Source organism: Naegleria gruberi (genome assembly GCF_000004985.1).
Source record: "Naegleria gruberi genomic scaffold NAEGRscaffold_38, whole genome shotgun sequence".
Taxonomy (NCBI): Eukaryota; Heterolobosea; class Eutetramitea; order Acrasida; family Naegleriidae; genus Naegleria; species Naegleria gruberi.
In genome coordinates, this window is record NW_003163289.1 from 156,531 (window position 1) to 169,950 (window position 13,420).

Sequence of the window (13,420 nt, forward strand, 5' to 3'; positions counted from 1 at the left end):
AACAATGTCTTCAATAATTAATACTACATTAATACAACTGTGTATTATCTTCTCTCTCTCAATAGAGTTTCAAAAAAATAACCTCACATATTTGCTTGTGTAAGCGCAAACCCCAAATTTACCTTAATATGCCCCCAAAGAAAGATAAAGCACCTGAATTGCCTATTGTTGTGATGGGTTCGGGTGCAGTTGGAAAAAGCTGTTTGGTATGTATTCAAGAGTGTATGCATAAATTATTTAACATTGAGTGATGGTTGCTGTTACATTGTTATGAATGAAAATAGGCTGTACAATATCAACATTCGATATTTGAGGAACATGACTATGATCCAACAATAGAAGATAATCATCGTAAGGAAGAAGAATTAGCTGACGGAAGAACATACTGTTTAAATATAAGAGACACAGCAGGAGAGCCTGAATTTATTGGATGTAGGTTTTATTTGTGTGCTTTGAGGAATTAACAATTATTTCAAAGTGTTGGAGAATGCAATCGAGGAAGGAGAGGGTTTTATGATTGTATATAGTATTATTGATAAACGTTCCTTTGAGGAAGTTGTTGGATTTATGGAATTGATCCAGAAAAAGAAAGGTGGAGAGGAAGTGCCAATTATGTTAGTCGGAAATAAGTGTGATTGTGAATCAGAGAGAGTAACAACTACAGAACAAGGACAATCTCTGGCTAAACATTATGGAATTACCTTCTTTGAAACCAGTGCAAAGACTGGAGAACAAGTTAAGGCTTGTTTCATTTCTATTGCTGAAAGAGTCAAGGAAAGTATGCTTAAGAGTGGAAAAATCAAGGATAAGAATTGTACTCTAATGTAATTAAAATAACCATAATAACAAACTCTAGTTTTTACTGTCTCTGAATGTTTCTTTCCGTTTAAACTGAAAGGATCATTATTGCAAAAACTGAAAGATTGTTTCATTCCTTGCCATCAACACGTTCCATTTGTTCATCTCAATCTATTTCAAATCTTTAGTTTGTGTCAAAGCATATTTAATTTATTCGAAATGATACACCATAAGATTGAATCCAACCATAAGGTTGCTTCCTTCAACGAAGATTGAAACTGTTTGTAGTATTTCAACAACGAATACTTATTCTCTATAGTCTCCTCTTGTAGTAAAAAACTGAAACAAACTATTGAACTTCTGTACAACCTTAATATGAGTTGACCTTTTGTTGAAATGATCTATGATCTTTGCAATCCATTTGTGTTAATATTTTCCAAGAGCGCAAACCATGTGTGATTGTTGATTTCATCTGCAAAAATTTTACAGCAACAACAACCACGACAATTGTTGTATCAAAATTGATTGGTCTTCCATTGGCACTCACTTTGGAAGTGTTTTGTATGGTTTTGCATTGATTATTAAACAATACACATCAACAATAATCATTGTTTTGGAATTTTATACATTGAATATATTGTATTGCATTATTGACAAAAACTATAATAACGGAACAAAATTCAACTTCATCTATTAACGTAATTCGAGAGAATATATTAAAACATTTTCATCATTATGAATACAGCTGCAGGAAGTGTCGTATTGGATAATAATTCCATCACAGGAGGAATACCTGCAGGAAGTAATTATGAAAATGCTTCATCTCATCATGGAGGAGCATTAACAACAACAACAGATGAACCAGTACTAAATGAAACTCATCATCACACCAATAACAATCATCGGAAGAGTCAGAGTTTTGGAGGAACACCAATTACAATAGTGCCACCAACCATTCTGACTAAACCTAGCAATAAGAGGGATATTACAACAACTCCTGTTGATGGTCAGGAATTAGACGAATTAGACGATGATAATACTGTTTCAGGTGTTGCACCTGGTGCAGACACTAGCAAACATGCCTATTGTACTCCTAGAAGAGCTATTGTGAATTGTCAAAACTTGGAAGTAATTTCAGAAAAACTAAAGAATCGTAAATTGAGAATTTGTGTATATATTAAGGAAAGAGTTTATAAGAGAAGAAAGACATTGAAATCCTCAATTATAGATGTACCAACTTTGAAGAATCAGGCAAATATAGCTGCCGATCAATCACTACAAGTGCCACTGAATAACATTTCCTTCAAACTGAAATATTCACATCACTTTAAAAAGAAGATTGACATTTTGAGAATTTCTCTACAATCAGCCAAGAAAAAGGGTGATTCTTTTAAAACTATTTCAATAGTTTCTATTAATTTATTACACGTTTTGCAGAGACCTTTTGATGAAACTGTTTCCTTCCTCATCAAAAAGAAAAAGAAGAAGCAAGGAAAAGAGGAAGGAGGTGAAAACAGTCCCAATCAAAATAATTTAAACAATACCCCAAATCATACACTCTTCAATACTAATAGTGCCATTTTACATTACTTGTCAAGTGACGATGAAGATGAAGAAAAAGAAAGATATCACAACCACCAAACACATCAAACTTCTCAAAATCTAGATCCTGTTGCTAATCTAAAGGTTTCTATTCAAACTTTGCCAATATCATTGACAGAGGAAAGAAAAAAGAAAAAGAAATTCCCATTCTTGGGAAAGAAGGAAAGCACAAATCCAAATGGTATTGTGCCAGTTATGGAATCGTATGAATATGATTTTACAGATGATGATGATGAAACAGATGATGATAGTGATATTGAGTATGAGTATGCAACTGGTTTACAACCAGGCACTGATATTCCAGCATCACCAATTAATAATCCAATTTCTTCTCCAATGGCCGATAAATCAAGTATACTGAAAGAGGATAAAACTCTAAAAGCAGTGATTGGAATCAAAGACAATATTATGAAAAAGTGGAAATCATTCAAAAAGAAAGGACATCATAATGACTCTGATCATGAACCAACATCACCCAGAGGTGCAGCTGCAAGCTCTGAAAACCCAACACAAATTACCATCAAAATTGATAGAATTCCAATACAAGAACAACTCAAGGAGCTTTTATCCAACAAGACAATTGTAAAGAAAATTATATTAATTAATGGCAGTTTTAGAAGAGGACAAAGGATTTGGAGCTTTTTGAAACGAACTGGTGGATTATATTCAAAAGATATTTTATGTACATATTCATGTGAAGATGTAGCTTTGGCTATTAACAAGATATTTGAAAGCAATGCAGAGAGAAGGTATGTCAGTGACCAAGAAAATAATGAAACAAAAATTGTTATTCTTGGTAACGATGCCTATGTAAATGATGTTTTAAGAGCATGTCTTACATTGACAACAGATGAAAAGGTTTGGAATCAAATTCTCTTCTACCTGGTTCCAATACCTTCTAAGAAAGGAGAGGAGGTTCTCCACCGATCAAGGAATGAAGTTTCTAATTACCTGTATGCTAAATGCACCAAATATGCCCAACTTTTCTCAACAGATGACTGGAGAAGAGCTCTCTGCTATTCAGTTGATGTAGAGGATTATGTAGAACATGTTTTATTTGAGTATTTGGAGAATGCTAGTCGTTTTGTTACGATAGAAATTTCACAAGTAATTTTAATGAGCGATTTGTCGACCCCAAACGCCTATCTTTATCCTCACACCAGTCGAGTAATTGATTCAGAGACAGCACCATCTTCTCCATCTGAATTGATTCTCAACCAACAGTGTATTGTACCATTACTAAATAATATTCACATCATGAATGAACACCATGAACAAAAAAAGAAGAATATTCTCCTAAAACTAGTTCAAAATCTCAATAAGGAAGATGAAAAGGATCCAAAAGAAAAATCCCACAAGAAGGAGATTATTGATAAGTCCAACAATCCACCTTCAGCTGCTCAAGTTTTATCTACAAGTCCCCAAATTTCTAATTTACAAAAGAGATTGAGTGTGGAAAATGATGAAGATTCATCAGATGAAGGAGAGGATGGTAAACTTGAAAAAGTTCCATCTCTGGAAGTTAAAATTGACTATTGGGATGCTAGTCTCGAAGATAAAAGCAAATGCACAACCAAACATTCCTTCTCTCACGTCGAAATATTCAAGTTGCCATCCACAGACCTTCCTGATGAATTCCAACCAAAACCAGAAACCTTTACTCTTTCCACCAGCAAACCTAAAAAGAAAAAGAAACAACCAAACGAGGAAATTGAAAGAAAATGCAATCTTACCAAAGTAATTTGTAAAGTAGAAAAAAAGAAGCAAACAGCAAGAGCAGTCATTGATGGTGTAGAATGGTCGAATGTTAAGGTTATTTCAGTAACTCCCAAATGGGTTAACAATTTGAGTTTCAAAGTAGCATCCTTCAAATAAACCATATGAACCAACAACTCTCATATTACAAAGCAATCACATGTAGCCACTGTATCTGCATTGTATTATAGCTCCTTAGATTTTTTGTAAATGAAATCTATTTTGAAACGTTATTCATCTCTCCCTCCATTTTCAATCTTTTAAGAATACAAAGGAAAAAAATGCAAAACAACTCAACAATGGTAGATAAACGATTATCGTTTTCATCATCACCATCATTGAATTCAATAATACCAATAGGTAACGCCAATAATCACCACCATCATCGAAATAATCACTACTTTTTTGGGAGTAATTTACAAGGACAATTGGGATCATGTGCCAATCATCGATTATCAAATAATAATGGATCGAATTATTCGAGTTTACTTGTTGATGATTTGATTAAAACATTACCAATTACACAAATTGCTTGCGGATCACACCATACAGTAATATTGACAGAGAGGAATGATTTGTATGTAAGCGGAAGAAATGTCAATCATCAATTGGGAATACCAAATGATATTGATGAGTCGATTGAAGTTGTTTCACCAAATTCTGGACAATCCATAGTTTCAAATTCATATATTCGAGATTTTAAAAGAGTATCCTTCGGAAAGAAGATTAAAAAGATTGCTTGTTCGAGTGATCAGACATTTCTAGTCACAAGGGATGATGAAATTTATTATTGTGGAGGAAGTCAACCTGTAAGGGATCCGTTTGCTGTAAATACTTGTCAAGAAATTTCAATGATTAATCCTTTGAAATCTTGGAATGATCTTAATCAGAAAGTTGACATTTTTGTAACGAGTTGCTTTACTAGCTGTTTTGTACTTGTATCGAGAGAAGGTAATATTTATGTGAGTGGATCACAGAATGCATTCAATTCTGGAATGTTGGGTGTTGGAAATGTTGATTATACAAGAGGTAAATTCCATCGTGTGACACTTCCTAACACTCAATCAAAACCAAAAATTGTTGCCCTTGGATCCCAACATTCAATTATTGTAACTGAGAAAAATGAGTTTTATTGGTATGTGTATTGGAATATATTGAATATGTATTTAATCATCTCATTATAGTTCTGGATCTAATATGAATTATCAATTGGGTTTTCAGACATCATGTGGAAAACAAATCCATTTTGTAAAGCCAAAGAATATTCCTTTCAATGGAAAGAGAATTGAACAAGTGGCTTGTGGAGCTGATTTTACATTTGTATTAACGGAGGGAAATCTTTTGTTTGGATGTGGAAATGGTGTGAGTGGATCGCTTGGAATTGGATCTAGTGAGAGAATTAACTTTTTCACCAGAATTTCCATTCCATTCAAAATCAAACACTTATCATGTGGTGAGGATTTTACAATTATCATGGCTACCAATGGTATGTGTTTCAGGAGTGGAAATAACAAACTTGGCCAAATTGGATTGAAAAACACACCAACCCATCCTGTGGAAAAGGTTTGCAAATTTGAACCACTCTATGTGGACGATGGAATTGAGGACATAGTATGCGGTGTAGCCCATACTTTCCTCTACAAGTCATCAGAATCTTGCTTTAATAGATATCTCCCTTACTATTCAGATATTAATCCACTCAATTGCCAACAAGCCCCATTTTGGGATGTAATTTTATGCTAACTTTGTAAATATTGAACTAACTTGTAAAATAATACTATTAAATAATCATGTATGATATTATATTTGATAATACTTTAAATAAGCTTAAAATGAATAATACTAATCAAATAATTTGAATAAATAATTTTTTGAAATTTTAATAAATGGAAAAAAAATTTAAGGAGTAACTCTGTTTGGATCTCTTGGGAACATTGATGTCTTTCTAACGTTACCCAAACCAAGATACAACATGACAATTCTTTCCAAACCAATACCGCAACCAGCGTGTGGCCAAGCTCCGTATTTGAAAGCATCAACATAAGGTTGAATTGGAGTCAAATCGACACCCTTTTCATTAGCAACCTTTTGCAAAAGTTCTGGATCGTGGATACGTTGAGCACCTGATGAGATTTCTTCACCACGCAAATAAATATCGTAAGAGTTGGACAAAGTTGGGTCTTCTGGACATGGCATTGTGTAGAATGGACGCAATTTCATTGGGAATTTATCAACCATGAAGAAGTCAGTGTTATACTTTTCCTTGATAATTTCACCCAACATTCTTTCTTGGGATGAGTTAATATCTTCATCGCTAGCAAGTCCTAAATTGTGCTTTTCGTTAAGCAAAGCAATAGCTTCGGAATATGGCATTCTGAGGTTAGTTTTTTGGTTATAAGTGATAGATTCGAATGGATATTGAGCTCTGATAATTTCCAATTCCTTAGCAAATTCAGTTTCAAGACGATTGAAAATGTAAATGAACATCTTGTCAATAACTTCCAAAGCTTCAGTGTAGTGAGACTTGATAGCCATTTCAAGATCCAAACCAACGAATTCAGTCAAGTGACGATGGGTGAAACTCTTTTCAGCTCTGAAAACTGGACCAATTTCGAAAACTCTTTCCAAATCACCAATGATAGCCATTTGCTTGTACAATTGTGGTGATTGAGCCAAATAAGCAGCTCCGTTGAAGTATCCGACCTTGAAAACGTCAGCACCACCTTCGGAGGCAGTAGCGATCAACTTTGGAGTGTGAATTTCAGTAAAGTCCAAAGTGTAGAGGAATTCTCTAAAGTATCTACCCATAGCAGATTGAATCTTGAAAATAGCCAATTGTGCAGGAGCTCTCATATCAATAACACGGTTATCCAAACGATGCTTTTGACCAACAGCCTTTGGTGCATTTTCATCACCTTCCTTTTCTTCTTCCAATTCAGCCATGTTAGCCTTCATTTGTTCTTCCTTGGTTTCAACTCTCATACAGTCTTCAATTTGAATTGGCAAACCAGCAGCCGATGAAATACAATAGATCTTTTTAATCTTGATTTCAACATCTTGTTGAGTAGCCTTTTCAACCTTTTGTTCAACTTTAACAATAGTACCGACGAGTTGAATAACAGATTCCTTGCTGAGTTTTTGAGCATATTTAGCCATAGCAGCTTCCTCTTCGTTTTCGGCAAAGAGAGTAGCTTGAACAGAGAAACATCCTTCTCTCAAAGTGATGAAGCAAGCTTTACCCTTACCGGTAACGTTGTGAATTCTAGATCTAACGGTAACGACACTTCCTTCCTTTGAAGCATCCAAATCTCTAATTCTATCAAAAGTAATTTCAGTCTTGAAAGTAGATCTAATAATTGGAACGTGACCAAAGTTTTTAGATTGTTGCAAAAATTCTTCTTCGGTAAGTTCGACAACTTGAGCCTTGAGAGCAGCCTTTTGTTGTTCTTCTCTCTTCAATTGTCTTTGTCTCTTCTTTTCATCTTGTTCCCTCTTGGCTTGTTCCTTGAGAGCCTTCTTTTCCTCAGGTGTAAGCTTTTTAGTTTCTTCGGTAGAGGCAGCGACTGGTGTTTCAGTTGGTTCAGACATTTTTTTTTCGAATTTCTCTAAATATTTTTTTTAATGTTTTATTTTATTTTGGTTCATAGCACAGGCCTTTTATTGTAGATTTATTGAGAATGAGTACAGTAAGCAAAAAGGTTCTCCACAAGAGTGTTGTGAGATTCTTCGATCGGGTTTTCTAACATGCATTGGGTGGATGATATGAAGGAAACACAATCAAAATTCTTGGAAAATCTATTTTTGAATGTGCTTTTTCGATATTGTAAAGATGGTTAGTTTTTGGAAAATGAATGAATTTTGATTGATTCAATTTGATTGTGCTGTTACATTTTCTGTATTCATCTGTAAGGTGACGATTCTTTCAATTATTAGTATTATGTTTCCATTCGTTAATCCTTTTGTTGTAATAGCATATGAGTCAACTTTGATAAATGGTGAGAATCAAGATTCAAGAAAACGTTTCCTTCTGATGCTCTTTTATGCTCATTGTATCCTTTTGGAAAGAAAAAGTCTTCTGCTGTTGGAGGAACATCTAACAGGACTGAATGCAATTTTTGATTTCTGACTCCTTCCAAGTGACACGTTCCTAATGGCTTAATAGTACACACTTCTTCCAAGATGGTGGCTGTATTACCATCACAAACAATGGACCCTTTCAAATGGTCATTGGCATAGTTACAGAATGAAATGGAACGCTTTATCAACTCTCCAAATAGTCCATATTCTCTTCGAAAGTCAGATCCAACACTTCCTCTAAAACTGTATCCAGTTGCATATCCAATTCCTGTAAATTGTAATTGTTCTCTTTCCACAATTTCTCTCATACATTGAATCACTAGCGATGGATTTTCCTCAGCAATATGTCTCTCGAAGGTATACACAAACATGACACAATCCTTCTCGTAGAACAAGTCATGGAACGTGGCATTATATTGCTCTATAATTTCTTGTACTGAGGTTACAATCTTATTCTTAACGGTTAAATCATGTTCTGGAATGCTCGACCCAAATAGAGATGCCTTAATTGAATGTGTACACACCACCAATTCCACAACTGAATTCATTGACTCGATTGTTTTAGTTTCAATTCCATAAAGTAAATTCTTATTCAAAAAGAGAAGAATTGCCTGTGAGAAGGAACAATGAAATGTTATCGAAGCAAGTGGATGATGATCAATATCTTTAGTAACGTGAGTTACTAAAAAGAGATTCCCTGGTTCCTCACTCGCCACTAAGGATTGTTTACACTTGTTATAGGCATCCTTGGTAATGAAGACTAATCCTTCCTTACAATCCTTCAGACGTTTCCTTGTTTGATAAACAACTTGGCCTCCAAACATTCTCATCCAATGATTTCCAAAACCACCCAAATGATACGATAAGGAATCTCCAACACCTATCAAACATTTAATTTCCAAAGGTGCACTTTCACTAATACACTTGTAGGTCTTTAAATTGGCCAATGATTGAATCCTGAATGCACATTGAATGGCAGAAAGAATTGAATCAGTGAATGAGCGATCCACTCTAGGTGAAAAGAATTGACACACCAAAAGATCAGCCTCAAATTTCTCAATATCACCCCCCATGTCATGAATGATCGCAATTAACGTAGTGTACATGTAATAAATATATCTGGAAATTTCCGCAACATCACAATTTGTTGAACAATCATAGAAAGAGTCCACAACTTTTGAAAATCCCTTCATTTCAATCACCAGGATGCAAGTCTCATTCCCAAATTCACTCAATGGAAGTACTTGCTTGATCCTATCCTCTTCCTGTTGTGCTGCAGAGACTACTGGTTTTGCAGCTTTTGTCTTATTATTCCTATTACCACCTGAACGGTTGGTTCTCATCGTGTTGGTTGTTGATGTGGAGAGTCTTCTCTTGAAGATTGAAGCTATTTTCCCATTATTATGTGCATGGGAATCTTGATAGTGAGAAGAGTAGTCGGTATTTACAGAGACAAAGGCAGACCACTTGCTTTCATTATCTACAAGACAACTTCCATCGTTGTGTGAAAAACTTTGTGGAAGAGGAGTGGCTAGCTTTTTCTTATATTGCTTCCCCTCACCTCCATAATAAATATATCTCAAACAGAAGAGCAAATGTTGTGGGAGGTAAGAACAACACAATTCCAAATTCACTTCCTCTTGAGATTTTCCTTGTGGAGTTTGGGGAAAACCAATCCAGCTCACACGAAGGCCAGGAATTCTAAATGATGATACCTTCTTTGCCCTCAGATCCAAAGTTTCAATTTCAGATGACACAGAATTCTCTCGTGATTGCTTCTTTCCGAATTGAAACCTGGCAGAATTTGCAAGAGAATTATCATTCTGATGATATACATTTTCCACACCTCCCCTTTGAGAACCGACCATGCCATTACCATTGGTGTTTAAAGTTGTGCTGGTGGTATTGCTCTGATGACGACGATAAGAGCTTGGCTCACTGTGTAGTAGTACCTCAAAGTGAGAACTACATCCAGCTCCCATTTTAATTTAATGTGTTCACTCACACCACTCAAAGAAATCAAATTTTGGGGAGAGCCTCTTAATCTAACGCGTGCTGCTTGGGTGTATTAAGGAAGAGGAGATGGGGTGTGAAAACAACTATCATTCTTGGAAAAATTGTTTTCAGCTGTGATAAAAGAGGAAATTTGAATGTCTTTCGAGGGAGTTAGGTCCAAAGTTCGTGCGTTAATGGTCCCTTGTTTGGAAGTCTGATACTAATTGTTTGTTGAGGCACCATCATTTGGATAACTTTGCCTTAATTCATGTAGATATCTCTCAGTCCTTAATTTTAACAAATAAACGCTTCAAATAAAAGTGGAAAATTCAGCAACATTCCTTTTATCGTATGTTGATGGATTTGTGATGGTCAATCTGGAAAATAGTTCAATGATTTAAGATGAAAAAGATGAAAGTGATTTTATACAATGAGAATATTAAGGTGTGCACTTTAAGAATCCAAGCATATGGAAATCAATTTGCCTCAAAAGAGTCAGAAATTTCAGCTTCATATTAAGAATCTTTGAGAATGATATCTTGTAATTAACATTTTTAGAGCGGCACTGTTTTTGGAGTATCTGTTGCCAATTTAATTCAAGGGTCACCCCCTTTGGATCTTTTTAGCACAATTCTAATATTGTATGCTTTGCATTCCATTATAATTCCTTTCACTCGAATGAAAATGATGGTGGTAGTGCTTCTCGAATTGAAATATGTCCATTCTCACTCAAATCCAAAAACACAATGTTTCTAAGGCAATTGCTTTTTGCCAACATGTTAGCACCTTCGTCGTTGATGTAATTCTGTGAAAGGAACAGCAATTTCAAATTGGAAAGGTTTTGACTATGTGCCAAGTGCTTTACACCCTCATTTCCAATCTTGTTATAATCTAACAAGAGTGTATGAAGAGATTTGAGTTGATTGCAATTGGATAAATGCCTAACACCTTCATTTCCAATCAGATTCCGCGCTAAGTTGAGTTCAGTAAGATTTGAGAGAGGATTTGAACAGAGAGATTGAATACAATCCGAGTTGAGATGAAGATTTTCTAAATCCAAGTGAGTGAGATGTGAAGATTTCATTCCATTGAAATAGAAATGATCTGTACTGCTATTCGAAATGGCACGATTGAATCCAATTTTTAGAGTTGATAAATTCAAATTCTTGCTCATAGATATCATTGATAGTCCTTCATTCGACATTCCATTACCAGAGACATCTAAATAGACAAGTTTGTAATCCAATCTCATCTCTGAAAAGTTTTTTCTTATCGAATCTAAACTCAACTTGTTTTGTCCCAAATACAGACTTGTTAGATTTGGAAACTTGGACAAGTCAATATTGGTAATGGAATTTCCTCTCAATTTCAATGTTTTCAATGAGAGTGCCAACTTGGATTGTTGCATCTTTTCAATGCATTCATCATCAATTCCACAATCACAAGCAGTCAACTCGGCTAACTTTCTCAAATGATCAGAACAAGAAATTATTTGGAGAATCAATTCTTTAAATTCTCCAATTACTAGTTCAATTTTTTCCAAATAGCAAATTTTCGAATGATGAGAAAATAAACCTTTCAAATCATCAATTCTATTCAAATAATTCTCAGGTTGCACATTGATTGAATTAATACGAAAGGGAATTAATCTAAATAATTTGCATTTTGTTTTTGATTGAATCGAATAGTGAATGGGAATAATTTGACATGTTTCTCTCCACTGTCTACATACAGTAGAACATTGTACAATCCTCTCCTGCTCATCCACAAATTGCAATATTTGATAAATCATATCGGGATACAATAATTGACTCGTGGACATTTTTTTTAATATAATTAAATTTAGCTTATTTAATCCCAATCAACTCACCATTAAGAAACCTCACTATAATATTAAATACATCATACCATGAAATAAAACTACTTCTTAATCTTCTTGCAACATTTTTTAAAATTTCCAATTTGCCTCCAACAATCAAATTCACTAAAAAAGAACTCTATTAGAAAAAAATGAGTACACCAACAGATCGTCAAACTGCAGTCACAACCCCACCTAATCAAGCACCAAAGAAGAGACAAACACAACTCTCTGCTGGTAGTAGTGGCAGTGCTGATCATGCTAATATTGATCAACTCTTGACAAAGGGAAGTATTGGAGAGGATTTGACAAATATTTGGTCCGAAAGAGATTTACACGGACATTCTGTTCTTCACGTGGCTAGTTTTGTAGGAGTGAATAATGAATTGTTTGATAGAATTTTACAATCGGTAAAGGATCAATCAACATTGAAGGAAATTTGTAATTTGAAAAGTAGTGATGAGAAGACTGCCTTGTCTATTGCCTGTGAAAGAGGCCATTTGGAAATTGTAAAAAAGTTGTACGACTTGACAGACTCATCAAATGATTTATATTCACCAATTCATATTGCTGCTATGAATGGTCATACTAATGTTGTAGAATATCTTGTTCGTGAAAAGAATGTTGATGTAAATAGCTTAATGAACATCTATGGATTTACTCCATTGCACCTTGCAGCACAATATGGAAGAGTGGAAATGGTTTATTATTTGATCGATGAACTCGGAGCAAAGAAGGATATTGCCTGTACCACTGAAGGAATGCTTCCTATTCACACTGCTATTTTGAATAATAATGTGGAAGTTTTGAAGGCATTAGTTCATATTCACTCAAAGGAACACGAAGTTTCCACTGTTAAATATTATGAAAGATTATCCAACGATCACATACATATTAATCCACTTCTTTTGGCTATTGCCAACTCACATTCAGAAGAGGAAGGTGTCACACCAGAGACCTTGAAGGCATCTGCTGAAATGGTTAAATTTTTAGTTAATGAATTGGATGCTGACTATTCACTTTCTGGAAATAATGGAATTTCTGCTCTCCATATGGCCTCAGAAGTTGGTAATTGTGATCTCATTAACTTCTTTGTAACTGAAAAGAAGGAAAAAGTTGATCAAGTTTGTGACATTACTGAAGATACACCACTCTATCTTGCTGTTATTAATTGTCACCTTGATGCTGTCAAATTACTCGTCTCGCTTGGTGCTGATATTAATGCAAAGAATAGAAGAGGTAACTCACCACTCTCCATTGCTCAAGAATTATCATCCAAACATGAGAAATTCCAAAACATTAACCAATTTCTTTCTTCTCAATAATAAATTTCCA

The 13,420-nt window shown here is 34.7% G+C and overlaps 7 protein-coding genes across 7 annotated transcripts; 4 read left to right on the forward strand and 3 right to left on the reverse strand.

Moving 5' to 3' along the window:
- Window positions 1-128: 128 nt before the first annotated feature.
- On the forward strand, window positions 129-828 carry NAEGRDRAFT_60775 (ras family small GTPase; the record flags this gene model as incomplete). The annotated part of the gene is made up of 3 exons (XM_002674669.1): window positions 129-206; window positions 285-432; window positions 479-828. The coding sequence occupies 3 exons, from the start codon at window positions 129-131 to the stop codon at window positions 826-828; spliced, it is 576 nt and encodes a 191-aa protein (XP_002674715.1).
- Window positions 829-1,533: 705 nt separating this feature from the next.
- NAEGRDRAFT_50745 (uncharacterized protein) lies at window positions 1,534-4,275 on the forward strand (the record flags this gene model as incomplete). The annotated part of the gene is made up of 1 exon (XM_002674670.1): window positions 1,534-4,275. The coding sequence occupies one exon, from the start codon at window positions 1,534-1,536 to the stop codon at window positions 4,273-4,275; it is 2,742 nt and encodes a 913-aa protein (XP_002674716.1).
- Window positions 4,276-4,436: 161 nt separating this feature from the next.
- NAEGRDRAFT_70100 (uncharacterized protein) lies at window positions 4,437-5,898 on the forward strand (the record flags this gene model as incomplete). Its single annotated transcript, XM_002674671.1, has 2 exons — window positions 4,437-5,290; window positions 5,340-5,898. 2 exons carry the CDS (start codon window positions 4,437-4,439, stop codon window positions 5,896-5,898), a joined length of 1,413 nt encoding a protein of 470 aa, XP_002674717.1.
- A 114-nt stretch (window positions 5,899-6,012) lies between these two features.
- On the reverse strand, window positions 6,013-7,751 carry NAEGRDRAFT_82693 (aspartyl-tRNA synthetase). Its single transcript, XM_002674743.1, has one exon. The coding sequence runs from the start codon at window positions 7,741-7,743 to the stop codon at window positions 6,055-6,057; it is 1,689 nt and encodes a 562-aa protein (XP_002674789.1). The 5' UTR covers window positions 7,744-7,751; the 3' UTR covers window positions 6,013-6,054.
- A 354-nt stretch (window positions 7,752-8,105) lies between these two features.
- On the reverse strand, window positions 8,106-10,214 carry NAEGRDRAFT_70102 (uncharacterized protein; the record flags this gene model as incomplete). The annotated part of the gene is made up of 1 exon (XM_002674744.1): window positions 8,106-10,214. One exon carries the CDS (start codon window positions 10,212-10,214, stop codon window positions 8,106-8,108), a length of 2,109 nt encoding a protein of 702 aa, XP_002674790.1.
- Window positions 10,215-10,897: 683 nt separating this feature from the next.
- Window positions 10,898-12,049, reverse strand: NAEGRDRAFT_70103 (uncharacterized protein; the record flags this gene model as incomplete). The annotated part of the gene is made up of 1 exon (XM_002674745.1): window positions 10,898-12,049. One exon carries the CDS (start codon window positions 12,047-12,049, stop codon window positions 10,898-10,900), a length of 1,152 nt encoding a protein of 383 aa, XP_002674791.1.
- Window positions 12,050-12,237: 188 nt separating this feature from the next.
- NAEGRDRAFT_70104 (uncharacterized protein) lies at window positions 12,238-13,410 on the forward strand (the record flags this gene model as incomplete). The annotated part of the gene is made up of 1 exon (XM_002674672.1): window positions 12,238-13,410. One exon carries the CDS (start codon window positions 12,238-12,240, stop codon window positions 13,408-13,410), a length of 1,173 nt encoding a protein of 390 aa, XP_002674718.1.
- Window positions 13,411-13,420: the final 10 nt, after the last annotated feature.